Here is a 13,647-nt window from a genome sequence, read left to right on the forward strand (position 1 = left end):
TATAGAGTAAAAATCACAGGCCATGTGAAATGGTGATGGACTTTCGGTCTGTTCAGTCACAAACACACACTACATTCTGTAACAGCTGGGATCAGATCAGAGACTCAGCAGTGCACTTCACGTCCAATAAAGACAGGAGAAGTGTTTTTGGGACTCAGCATAACACACTGGCCATGACCTCTCAAACATTTGATATGGAGAGGTTAGACAGGGATATTGTGTGTGCGTGTGTGTGTGTGTGTGTGTGTCTCTAGGGTGACAGAAGCAGGATGAGAGGCAGGAAATGAGCAAAACTCCAGACATCTGGCACTGCCATCTCCCCTGACACACACACATACACACACACACACAAGCACACTCTGATCTCTTCCGATCAAAGTCTGCCCTGCTTACTCTTCCACAACTCACACATCCACAGACACATTCAAGTGTCATCCACACACACTTACACGTGTTCACCTTCACAGACTGAATCGAACCTTTAGTTTAGCCAACAGCTCCTCTGATGAAGTCATCACACTGTGATCTAAAACCAGTCTGTGTGTGTGTTGGCTCTTAGGGCGGTCCAGTCAGCAGTTCTGTTCTTTTCATATTCAAGGTGAGGTAATTTGACTTAAACAGCTTTAAACTGCGAGTAAGAGTCATGCTGAGAGATCTTTATCCCCCAGCACTGCATGAGTTAAATACAGAATGAACTGTGTGAAAAGTGCAACTAGAGCTGGACAACAGTGTTAGTGAACAATATAGTGAACCCTACTAGCTTTTAACACAAGTGAAAGCTACTGAATATTATTTAGCATCAGTGGCAAGGCCGACTTACAGATGAAGACAGTGGAAGCAATCAAAAACAACAAAAAGAGCAATGATATATAAGTGCTATAACAAGTCTCAGTTAGGTTAACACAGTACACGTAGCATGGGATTTTAAATAATATAATAAATAAAAAGAAAACGGATAGAATAAAAAAAATAGAGCAAGCTGGTGTTAGAGATCTTTACACACACACACACACACACACACACACACACACACAATTGCATAATAAATTAAAAGAAAATAGAATACAAAAAGATTAGAAAGGTAGTTAGATTTTTTTTTAAGAATAGAATTAGAATAGTGAGTGTTAAAGTTCAATCAACATAAAACACAGTCACACATATATGAAAACTGTTGAAAAATAAAACAAATAAAGAAAAAGGCGATCGCTATAAGTTCCACCTCCATCACCTGACAGGTGCGTCAGAGCTTACACGAGCGGTCACAAGAGCGCACCAGAAATGAAAAAAAAAAAATTCTTTCACTTTTTTTTTTGGTGGATTGGCTCATTCTGTTTGTGACACTGTACGCTACAAAACAATGCCGTTTTTTTTACTACCAAGACGTAGTTTCTGAGTGTGAGTTATTCTATAACGGGCACAAACAATTCTGTCCATGAAGAACTGAAACATAAACAAAGGAATTATCATCCATATTACAATGTTATTGCTTCATTGGGCTAAACGTGCTCCATGAGATGTCGTTCAGTGGACCCTTACCTTTCTAACTAAACTGGGATTTACAGCTGTGGATGTGTTTATGACTCGTTATTATGACGAATCTGGTATGAACTGGGTTTTCATTCTTCATGTTTTGATGTGTACTGATTACACAAATGTTGCAAATACAGTCTTTATAAGCTTTCCATTGAACAACAGCGATCTGTCGTTGATGCTTGTTCATTTTCATTGGGTATATATGCGGCTGAAACAGGTAGCTTAGTGCATCCCAAAATTTTCAACATGAACATTTTAATATAACATTATAGTCATGATGGTCAATGGCCTATGGCCTTTAAAAAAAATGTTTATTTGAGGAGGTGGGGTAGTGCACATTAGGCCCCTGTGGCACGGCCTAAGCAGGTACACACTACCTCCAGAAAACCAATAATTTATACAAAACTATAAATGATAATCACAAAAGTAACCATTAAGAATAACATTCTACCAGAAGGGACACTGAGTGTGTTTTTCTTTGTTAGTGTATGTCATCTCCAATGTGTGTGTGTGTGTTTCAGACAGACAGGATGAGAGGGGTCACCTGTTCTCAGTCTCATGGAGTTAGCGTGGCTGTCTAACCCAAGGCGTGCTCTATTGATCTGACAGTAATCCAGAGCCACTGCAGAGCGGAGTGTGTGTTACATTATCTGTTTTAAACCAGTAATCCATGAACACATGGTTAATCTCAATCCCACCCCCACACACACCTTCCTCACTAATCACTCTAATGATGGACCCCCGGCAACTGATCCATGCAGCACCGCCCCTCCCACCCCGACTGACACACCTTCCCTTTCTCTGTGTAACGATGCACGCACACACACACACACACACACACACACACACACTCCTCCCAGGCAGCTCTCATTAATGGAATTCACAGCCCAGGGCAAAACACAAAGCAAACATATGTTCAGCAAATATGTGTGTTTTGGTCTCTGTGTCACTGTAACTGTGAGCGTTTAATAGAGTCACTGGTGTGTGTGAGTCTTTGATATGATCCATTGTCTGGCCTGAAACTGAAAGCTCATCCAAACCATAAGCTGATTTGACAGGACATGAGAATCAGAGAAAGAAAAAAAAACAGGTGCTTCTGGTTTTAAATGAATAGTTTAGCAAGAATATGAAGATTTTGTCATCATTTCCTCACCAAACGTGTATGACTTTCTCTTTTCCGTGAAACACAAAATCTTTAGCAAAAGGTTTGTACTGCTCATTCATGTCAAACCCTAAAAAACTACTATAAAGTAGTTAATAATTATATGCAATATGCATTAATATTTATATATATATATATTTAAAGTATGCCATTTCCATGATAAATACAGTTTCTAAAACTATGCTAGAGAGTGCTTCTTTTTCGGAAGGGATTCTTCTGTTTATGTAACTTATGTTACTTATGTAACTTATGTCACTTCACCAATCCAATCTTTAAGGTGTTGAAGTACTTATGCATTTTTGTCATTTTTGGAGTTTGACCACTGGTCACACTTTCATTTAACGTGAAAAAAAAAAAAAAGCAGTTTAGAGGTTCTTCAAAAGTCAATTTGAACAAAAACAGGGAGAGTAAATGTTGGGTCATTTGTGTCAATGTTTTTTGTTCATTATTCATGTCCGCATGTGTGTGTGCATTTGGGAACGGGAATGTTTCAGCAGCAGACGCACACCAGTGTAAATGTGTGGGTGAACTCACCCTGCTCCTGCAGCCCGTCTCTCTTTCTGCTGTCACTCCGTTTGTCTGTCTTCAGCACAGAAACGTCACCGGAGCTGTCCTCTGCGCTGACAGAGACAACCTGAAAAGAAATGCACACACACACACACACATGCATCGACAGAAAAAACATCAGGAACAAAGCAAACAAATATAAACAAGCGGATCATAATGAATAAAACAGCAGTGGGTCTTTTGTGTGAAATAATTGCAGTGATATATTAAGAGCAGGCTGCTTTGGAGCATCCATTAACACAGTGTTTGGCAACAGTAAGTGCTAATGCACTGGTACCAGAGCGCTCCCTCTCTTTCTCTCCCGTCACACTCGCTTCATTGTAATGCAGGAAATAACGGAGGCCGTCCTCGCAGACTTCCACACACATTTAATTTTATCTTTGAATAAAAGAGCTATAGGAAAGAATTAATCTGCTTAACATTTCTAAGTACACCCTCCGAAGGAGCGGGCTGTTTTAATCTTACATATGCTCAGCAGAGTTACTGGCAAAAACTGTACGTTTTCTTCATCTCATCCTTTCAACATCAAATGGCGAGCAGCAAAAATTGGATCAGACTTCAAAGCTCAGCGATGTGCTCCAAGTCACAGAGTGGCTCTACTATTTCACATATTGAATTCGAGTAGGATATCAAAGTCCTAGCAAAGAACCTCAGGTCTTTACTGGAAAAAAAGGGGCTCCAACATCTGTAGAGAGAGCAGCGAAAAGACAAATCACCTCAGGGAGAAGTCAGCGTTTACTCTCTACCACGCTTTTCCAGCCTTTTGATTCACTCCTTCTCTCTATACCTCCATGGGTTCCTCTCTCTCTCTCTCTCGCTCTCTCTCAGCGGAGAAGTGAATTCTCTGCGAGGGAACTGTCTCTTTTGTTTCAAGGACTGTGCTGTTTGATCTGAGGGTTGTTCTGTCTAATATTCAGTGCAGTCTGGTGACAGTAGAGTTCATATTAACTTGAGCCGCATCAGAAGTGCAATTAAAGGACTAGTTTGTTCAAAAATGAAAATTCTGTCCATGTTTACTCAGCTCTGTGTTGTTTCAAACCTGTATATTGGGAGGATGCTCCTGCTGCAATATCCCATACTGTAAAAGCATACAGTGACCAAGGGCAAAAGGACAGAAAGCACCATAAAAGCAGAGAAAACCTTTTTAAGCAGCACGGCAGTTCTACAAACCGTCTCTTTTTTTGTGTGTTTAAAATTATACATGTGCATTCCGTAATGATAATATCTGACCTCTTTATCTGGGAGGTAACTGGTGGAAAATCTTCTTTCAGGTGTGGGTTGTCTGAGAAGAAAAGAAATCATTAAACAGTAACTCCTCATAAACCGCAAGATTAAGATTTACGTAATTCAGAGAACAACTATTAAGTTTAATGCATGCGAGATGATATCATTGATATCAGATGACTGCATTACTGCAAAACTAATATTTTGATTATTCTGATTTGCATTGCTCTCTCCTTCAAATCATTGTAAACATCTGCTCTAAAATCAATGTGTGGCACTGAGTGGCCCATGAAATCTAGTTTCATTATATGAACTGCAGACCTGGAGAAAGGCACAGAACATCATGTGGAACAGCTCATGTTCTCCACCTCCAGGTCCAGCTGCTTCCTTTCATTATACTCTATAGGTCCTTGTATATTTATTCTGTTACCAGATTTTATTGCATTAAATTATTCTTTATTTCATGCTGTATATTTTCATAATATATTGTGCTGTTCACAACAACTCTAGGCAGTTTCTGAAAAAAAAAGAAGAGACTTTTAACTTATAAGAGTTTCCTCAAAATGTTCTTCTGCATACATGTGACCACCACAATATCAATGACATCATCATCATCATCAAGTTTGTGAGAGTCACCAACTGTGACATAACTATTTAATGCAGTAACTCTTGACGCACAAGGATGGAACATTTAATGCACACACACACACACACACTGACGTCATCTGGTTCTCGAACCCTGTGACAGCGCTCACACACACCTGCTCCTGTCAGCTAATGAGCATGTAGGTAAGCTTATGAACTTTACAAAAGAAAATTGGGCCAGTTGATGTCAAAATAAATCTATAACACTTCTCTCCAGCCCTGATGAAACAGAATAGCAAAGTGTGAGGTTTGAAGTTTCACCACTGAGACTTCTGATATAAACAAGCATTGAGAAACCCCTCTGATAAACCGACTGGCTGGAGGATACACCCCCAAACCCCCCAAAAACACTCAGATGTGGGAGGGCGGGATGAAAACTTTAGATTTTCTAAATCTATTAAAACGATTCATCACAATATGATTATCAACAACCTTTCTGCTACATGGTATATTAAAAAAATAATAAATCTGTGCACTTAACATAAATTATAACTCTGATAGCTCATCTTAATTGTGATCAGAGCATAAGGATTCACATTATTAAAAAAATGCACAAAAGGAGATTTTAAATCATGTTTCAACAAGAGTCAAGTGCTTTGATTCATTGAGTTGTTGGGAGAAGTGCATGGTTAAATGCAATCTGCATTTAAGCAAAACAAAACAGCAAAGTAAAGTGAAATTAAGTGAAACAAAGCAAAGCAAAGCAAAGCCAAAAAAAAGCAAAGCAAAGCAAAGCAAAAAAATAAACAATAATAATAATGAAACAAAGCAAAACAAAACGAACAAAGCAAAACAAAATGAAACAAAGCAAAGCAAAATGAAACAAAGCAAAGCAAAATGAAACAACATGGCAAAAAAATAAACAAAACAAAACAAAGCAAGGCAAAATAACAAAAAAAGCAAAGCAAAACAAACAAACAAAAAACAAAGCAGAACAAAATGAAAGAAAACAAAAAAAGCAATGCAAAGCAACACAAAACAACAACAACCAAACAAAAAAACTAAGCAAAAAAAAGGCAAAAAATAAACAAAACAAATATATTTTGTTCTTTTGTGCATTTTTATTTATTTATTTATTTTATTTTTTTTTTTTTTAAATAAAGAGCTGATTATTGGTAGTTATCTGTATTGATAACACTGATCATCAGTGTCTTCTGAACACTTCTGAACACATTTGTCAGAAGCAGGATCTGCCGTAAGGTTAAAGACGATCATCTGCTAGTGTTTATGTGTGTGTGTGTGAGGTGATGGTCACTCAGGAGCTATGATTTAAAAAAGGTGAATGCAATGCTTGCACACGCTCTACCACAGCATCACTGGGACATGCTGTAGGGGACCTACTGTATAGAACAAACTGATTCCTACACACACAATAATGCAAAAACACACAAAGGAAAGAAACACAATTAACACACCCTCACTCACCCAGTCCACTGTCGACTCTGTTTGTAGTCTTTCCTGACTCTGTAGCCTCTGTATGCTGTAACAAACATTCACAAAAACAATGAATAAAATAACATGAATCATTATTTACTAGTTTTACAATCAGCAACGAGAGAGTCATAAACCTGATTGTTCAGAAATGTAATAGCACGCCTACTGAGGAATACACATAGTTTGTCCAAATCACTAAAACTAAGTTTGAGCAAAAATAATGGTGATGTTTGAAAACCCTGTTAATAAAAGTGCCACAGATTAGTACTAATGGTGTATTTTGCTTTGTGGTTTCATCAAATGTAATGCAAAAGTTTCCTACTTACAGTATACACATATATTCAGATAAATCATTTCCTTTGATCAGACACACTAAGTGAATTATTAGGATTAAAAAACACACAATGAGCTCTGAGTGAGTAATTAGTACTGTATCACTCATACAAATGAGTGTAAACCCCAGAACACATGAAAGCAGCAGCACTGCTGTAAAATACTAAAGCAGTCATTTATTCCACTTTCAACGAGACGCCCAATTAAAACTCACAAAACTTCAGGGTTTAATCAGAGCAGAGGAGATCAGGGTGTGAACACAGGCCTGAACTCAAACACGTAAACCACTGGAAACATAGTGAGAGTGTATTTTTGTGTAGTTTGTGTAGTGTAGTGTAGTTTTTCGTGTTTTGGAGGGTGTTTATATATACAGTACAGACCAAAAGTTTGGAAACATTACTATTTTTAATGTTTTTGAAAGAAGTTTCTTCTGCTCATCAAGTCTGCATTTATTTGATCAAAAAACTGAAAAAAAAACAATAATATTGTGAAATAGTATTACAACTTAAAATAAAAGTTTTCTATTTGAATATACTTAAAATAAATAATTTATTCCTGTGATGCAAAGCTGAATTTTCAGCATCATTACTCCAGCCTTCGGTGTAACATGTACCACCCAGTCTATCACATGATCATTTAGAAATCATTCTAATATTCTGATTTATTATGAGTGTTGGAAACAAAATAATATATATTATAATAATAAATTATAATAATAAATAAATTTTATCAATTTAAACACACCCTTGCTGAATAAAAGTATTGATTTTATTTAAAAAGAAGAAAGAAAAAAAATGACTGACCCCAAATTACTGACCAGTAGTGTATATTGTTATTATGAAATATTTATATTTTAAAAACATAGCTTCTTCTTCTTCTTTTTTTTTTTTTTTTACTTTTTATTCATCAAAGTATCCTAAAAAAGTATCACATGTTCTGAAAAAATATAAAGCAGCAGAACTGTTTACAACTTTGTTAATGAATCATCATATTAGAATGATTTATAAAGGATCTTGTGATAATGATCACATTGTTTTTGATCATAAAAATTCAGCTTTGCATCACAGAAATAAATGATAATTTAAAGTACAATACATTTAAAAACAATTATTTTAAATTGTAATAATATATCACAATATGACTGTTTTTTTTTCTGTATTTTTGATCAAATAAATGCAGACTTGATGAGCAAAAGAAACTTCTTTCAAAAACATTAAAAATAGTAATGTTTCCAAACTTTTGGTCTGTACTGTATACTCAACCAGGGGTGTGTTTTCTGTACACAACGTAACTTTTCTCCATAGTACTATACATCACTGTAGAAACTAACTAGCTAGTCATGACTCTTTCCTGAAAGCGAATGACTTCTGTAATTTAAACAACATTGATTAAAAAATATGGGACTGTCATTAAAGATGTCACATCTGGGTGGTGGAATAATAATTTGAGATCACAATTAATGTTATATATTTACAGTTAATTTACACAGCGGAAAGCCGTTGATATTTTAACCAAGTTATGTAATTGGTTTACACTTTATTCCTTATCATCATATCATCATATCATCAGCAGCTTTCTCCATGACATAACTGATCTGAGATGATGCTCTATTGAACCAAGGAGCACTTGACTACTAGTCGTTTTGGATTATTTGATGTTTGATTGATGCTTTCCTTAAGACTCTCTTACACGATTACACATCAGCGCATTCTTCAAAACACTGCTGATTGTTCACACACATATTTACATTTGATGAAGTCCAGATGTCATACTAACAAGAAACTATGCTCCCAACCACAAAACGGCAGGATGCTGTTTGTGAATGTTTGTTGGATTTATGGTTTTGGGAAACAACAAACTGTTAAACTGTGCTGGGAACGACAGAGTAACGACAGACTTACTTGCCTTCACAGTAAGCTAACAGTACTTTTGGGAAACACACCCCAGTTACATTTCATGCATAAAAATCTTCTGTGAACATGAATAATTTTGGTGGTCTGGTTTGGTTTAAGGGATAGAGATAGGGTCAACAGTGTAATTATAGATGTAATTACAGAAATTAATTACAGATGTAATTACAGAAATTAATTACAGATGTAATTACAGGAGTATACGAATTTTAGCGAAAACCATCAAAAGTGCTGGGGATGACTGGCAACTTTTTTCAAAAACGCTGGCAGGGAAAGAGTTAATATAGTTGTTGTTTACAAAAATACAGCATTCTCAGCCCATGGATTTCAAATGTTTGCAAGAAGGGTGTTTATTTTAGAAATGCTAATGCGGCCCACCCCAAAGAGGATACACACACCTCTACACGGCTCTGAACATGTGGCCGAACACCGCGCCACCTGCACCAGCGAGCACAGAGCCGGAGAGAGACGTCTGCCAAAAAGAGGAACTGAAGTACTCCAGAAGAGAAGAGGAGAACAATAGCAGCACTCCTCCCTCTCCTTCCTCCCCTTGGACCCCTGCCTCCGCCCCTCCCTCCTCACGCCCTCAGAAGACGAGCGTGGTGATGGAAACGCACCCCAAGAAGGTTAATATGCCCACTTTGATCTCTGTCAGGCCACTGCATGTAAGAATTCATTTACATCTCTAATGAAAAGGGTGACAGTATAAAAAGCCATCTTGTTTCTGGTATGTGCGAGTCTGTAATGGGCCGGGAATGTGAGAGAGGAAGAGGCAGGGATCCCCCAGCACCCCTCTCTCTCTCTCTCTCTCTCTCTCTCTTCACTCGTCTACCGCCTGCTCTGGGCAACAGATGAAAGCAAAGAGAGAAGCTCTAGTAACATGGGCACCAAATGCTGTGACCCAAACTTGCAAAAGAGACGCTGGCTTCAAATATTATTAATTTAGCAGCACTGTTTCATGGGAATGCTTGTTGAGATCAAAAAAGGTACTTTGTTTAAACAGAAGTTTTTGATTGGAAGAAAAAAAAAGCCAAGAGATTGGAAAAGAAAGAGAGAAAGAGCTGTATTTGCTCTTGGCTCATGCATTTTCACTACAGATCTTTACACTACCATTTAAAACTTTGGGGTCTAGGATTTATTTCATTATTATTATTTATGTTTTTGAAAGAAGGTCCTATTCTAACCAAGGTTACTTGGTTAACTACAATAAAAACAGCAATATAGTGAAATATTATTACAGTTCAAAATAACCAATTGCTAACTGAATATAGCAACACATTTTCTTGTGATGGCAAAGCTGGATTTCCATCATCATTACTCCAATCTTCACAAGAAACATTTCTTATTATTTTATGGAAACCATGGTACTTTTTATTTTAAATTGAATAAAAAAAATAAAAAAAAATATTTGCCATTTTGTCACATTTTAAATGTTCGCTGTCACTCTATCAATTTTATGCATTCTTGCTAAATGAACATATTATTTTCCTTTAAAAAATGTAACAGATCCAAACTTTAGTTATATTTTTGATAGCATTACATATGAATGTTATTGTAGTTTGATTTTCATAATTTCTATTTTACTTTGCATGTTTTTCCCATGAACTGGATGATGACGTCACTGTATGCTCAGAGATGTGTACCTGACTGGATCTGTACAGCAGCCTGCGCACGCTCTCTCTTTATCTGCTTCAGATTCTGACGGGCCACATAACCCCTCCAGGCTACACCGGGACACAAAAGACAGACATTAGGGGATTAAAACATGCAATACTAGTTTATAGTGCCAACATTTTTCTAGTATTCATCACAGAATTGTAATACAAAACAGAGATCAACAATAAGATTATTATTATTTTTTTAAAAGTTCAACCAGTAGTTTTTACTTACAACATTCTCAAGGGATAAACAGTCAAAAATATGATACATTGTTAATTTTTGGGCTCAGTAAAATTCTAATTTAAAAGAAATTAATAATTTTATTTAGCATTAAACTGATCAAAAGTGATAGTAAAGATGTTTTAAAAAGAGCTCTATTACAAATAAATGCTGTTCTTTTCAACTTTCTGTTCATTAAAGAATCCTGAGAAACATTAGAAATGGTTCTTGAGCAGCAAATCAGCATATTAAAATGATTTCTGAAAGATCATGTGACACTGAAGACTGGAGTAATGATGCTGAAAATTCAGCTTTGATCACAGGAAGAAATTACATTTTAAAACATATTACAATAGAAAACATTTATTTTAAATTCAAATTATATTTTAAAAGTTTACATAACAGCTCTTTCAAAATCATTAAAAGTTTTACCAACCCCAAACTTATGAACAATAGTGTATGCAATGCTAGTAATTAATTTAGCTGTAAAATGCCATACAGTGTAGCCCATTTTCCTTCAGAATTTTCCATCCATTCTAACCATGTTTTGTCCTTAAAATTTTATCAGATTTCCTCCGTCATATTAGACAGCTATATAACAAATTTTAATTACAGAAATAAATGGTCACTCATGATTAACAAATGTAAAATGCAGTGATCCTCACAAACTAGCCTTATTTCCTTACTGCTGAGCACTGTACATGCATCTGTTACCAGAGTCATTTGGTAATGCGTTTGGGTTACAAGAACCTGACTGTATAATAATGGCCCCGTTGTTGCGTTTCTCTCTCTCTCTCCGGTACCGCCGAGCTCCCAGCCAGCCCTTGGTGTAGGCCTGCATCAACACCACCCGCGCGATTACCTCCCGCAACATCAGATTGAGCTGCTCCACGTGATAGTACTTCAGAAACACCTGCAAAGACACATACAGTCATAGATCCAGGGAAGCATGCTCATACCAATAATAACACCATCTCCATGAGTCTGTCGGGGACACAAAATAATCAAGGGGTACGGGTTGAAAAAGGACTCTTTGAACATATTTTTTTACTAATTTACCAACCGCCTGGTCAATTAGATCCACCGATAACTTCCTTGACTTCTCAGTTATTAAAATAAATGGTAAAACTTTCTATGAAGCCTGTACTTATAATACATTATAAGGGTATTCTTAAGGTATTATAATGAAAAAATAATGCATAATAAAAAATATAATTATAACAACAATTATAATACATCATAATACTTATGTATTTGTGGTTTGAAGTTATAAGAGTATGATTATTTGTAACAAACAATGAACTCCATATTAAATCTACTTCATTTACAGAATAATGAACTGTATCATCTTGACATTGTTTAAGATCTGCACAGTATCTTACTACAGCTTGTGAGAGGTTAGATGCTGAGTGTTATTTGAGTGTTTCTGTGGAGCTAATGCTAATTAATTAATGTGAGCTTTATACTCCGACTGAAAAAAAGCAATGTTTTATATAGTTACATTTTATTTTGATGGTCCCCTTAATCAATCGATTATATGCAACTTTGTAACTTCATGCCAACTAGCTGTCATTACAGTATTGGTATGCTCAAGAGTGGTAGAATCTAGACTAAGCGGACATACTTGCAAATGCACTTATAGAAAGTTTATGGGAAGTCGTGTGTTTGTTCACAGTGTGTGTGTTCACTGCTTAAATGCAGAGCACAAATTCTGAGTATGGCCAATGACCCACAGGGAACCAAGCCATATGAACACCTAGCCCAGTACAGGGGCTGACCAGAACTCCGGGCATGCTAACACCAGTACTGGGCCTGGCGACAGACTGCTCCGCCAAGTCTGACTGCCGAGGGTGCTGGAGGATGTTCAACCAGGGTGCACCAACCGGGGAACTCTACTGGGAGAAGAAAGGCGCTCACATCCCCGTGTTAGGGGGAATGGCGCAGCAAGCGTGACACCCAGCCAGCCCTTCCCGGTAATTTACCTGTTACCCAACACCAGGGAAGAAACTGGCTCTACACAAAGGTTGCAAAACCATGCGAAGGTGTTAGGTGTCGCCCAGCCCGCAGCTCGACAAATGCCTGCCAGAGAGGTGCCAATTGGGAATGGTACGCCAAGGCGATCACTTAGGTCTGCCGCGTCCCATCCAGAAGCCACACGTGGAGGTTCCAGAGATCTGGACGCGGGTGCCAAATGGTGCCAAGCCCCTGAGAGAGAAGGTCCCTCCTCAGGGGGATGCGCCAGGGAGGGGCTGTCACGAGGAGCATTATTTCCTAAAACCAGGTCCGGGTGGGCCAGTAAGGCGTAACCAACAGGACCTGTTCCTCGTCCTCCCTGACCTTGCACAGTGTCTGTGCGAGCAGGCTCACTAGGGGAAACGCATACTTGCATAAAGCCCGAGGCCAGCTGTGTGCCAGTGCATCTGTGCCCAGGGGGGCCTGGGACAGGGAATAGTACAGCTGGCAGTGGGAGGACTCGTGGGAAGCAAACAGGTCTACCTGAGCTTCCTTGAATCGACTCCAGATCAGCTGGACCATCTGGGGATGGAGTCACCATTCCCCCGGGGAAAGTGAGCTGTCGTGAGAGCGCGTCGGCTGCATGAGGAGGAAGTGGATAGCGCACAGCGACTTGAGCCGCGTCTGACTCCAGAGGAGGAGATGGCGGGCAAGTTAAGACATGCTACGTGATTGTAGACCGCCCAGTCGGTTGATGTACGAAACAGCCGCAGTGTTGTCCGCGCGGACCAACACATGCTTGTCCAGCAACAGCGGATGAAACCGTCGTAAAGCTAGATGCACTGCCAGCAACTCCAGACAGTTGATGTGCCAATGCAGTCGAGGTCCTGTCCAAGACCCTGAAGCTGCCTGCCCCTTGCATGTCGCACCCCAGCCCGAGTTGGAGGCATCTGTTGTGACAACAACGTGCCGGGACACTTGTTCTAAGGGCACGCTGGCCTGTAGAAA

At 38.3% G+C, this 13,647-nt stretch overlaps 1 protein-coding gene across 2 annotated transcripts in view; it reads right to left on the reverse strand.

The window, feature by feature from the left end:
* The window catches only part of myo3b (myosin IIIB), a 146,034-nt gene that overhangs the window by 45,861 nt on the left and 86,526 nt on the right, over positions 1-13,647 (reverse strand). For both annotated transcript variants that reach the window (XM_052606909.1, XM_052606908.1), the window contains 5 exons: positions 11,437-11,599; positions 10,452-10,532; positions 6,557-6,611; positions 4,493-4,544; positions 3,230-3,329 (listed from right to left, as the gene is read on the reverse strand). In XM_052606909.1, the coding sequence (XP_052462869.1) occupies positions 3,230-3,329; positions 4,493-4,544; positions 6,557-6,611; positions 10,452-10,532; positions 11,437-11,599 (451 nt within the window). The remainder of the gene's footprint in view (positions 1-3,229; positions 3,330-4,492; positions 4,545-6,556; positions 6,612-10,451; positions 10,533-11,436; positions 11,600-13,647) is intronic.

Source organism: Carassius gibelio, chromosome A9 (assembly GCF_023724105.1).
Source record: "Carassius gibelio isolate Cgi1373 ecotype wild population from Czech Republic chromosome A9, carGib1.2-hapl.c, whole genome shotgun sequence".
Classification (NCBI taxonomy): Eukaryota; Metazoa; Chordata; class Actinopteri; order Cypriniformes; family Cyprinidae; genus Carassius; species Carassius gibelio.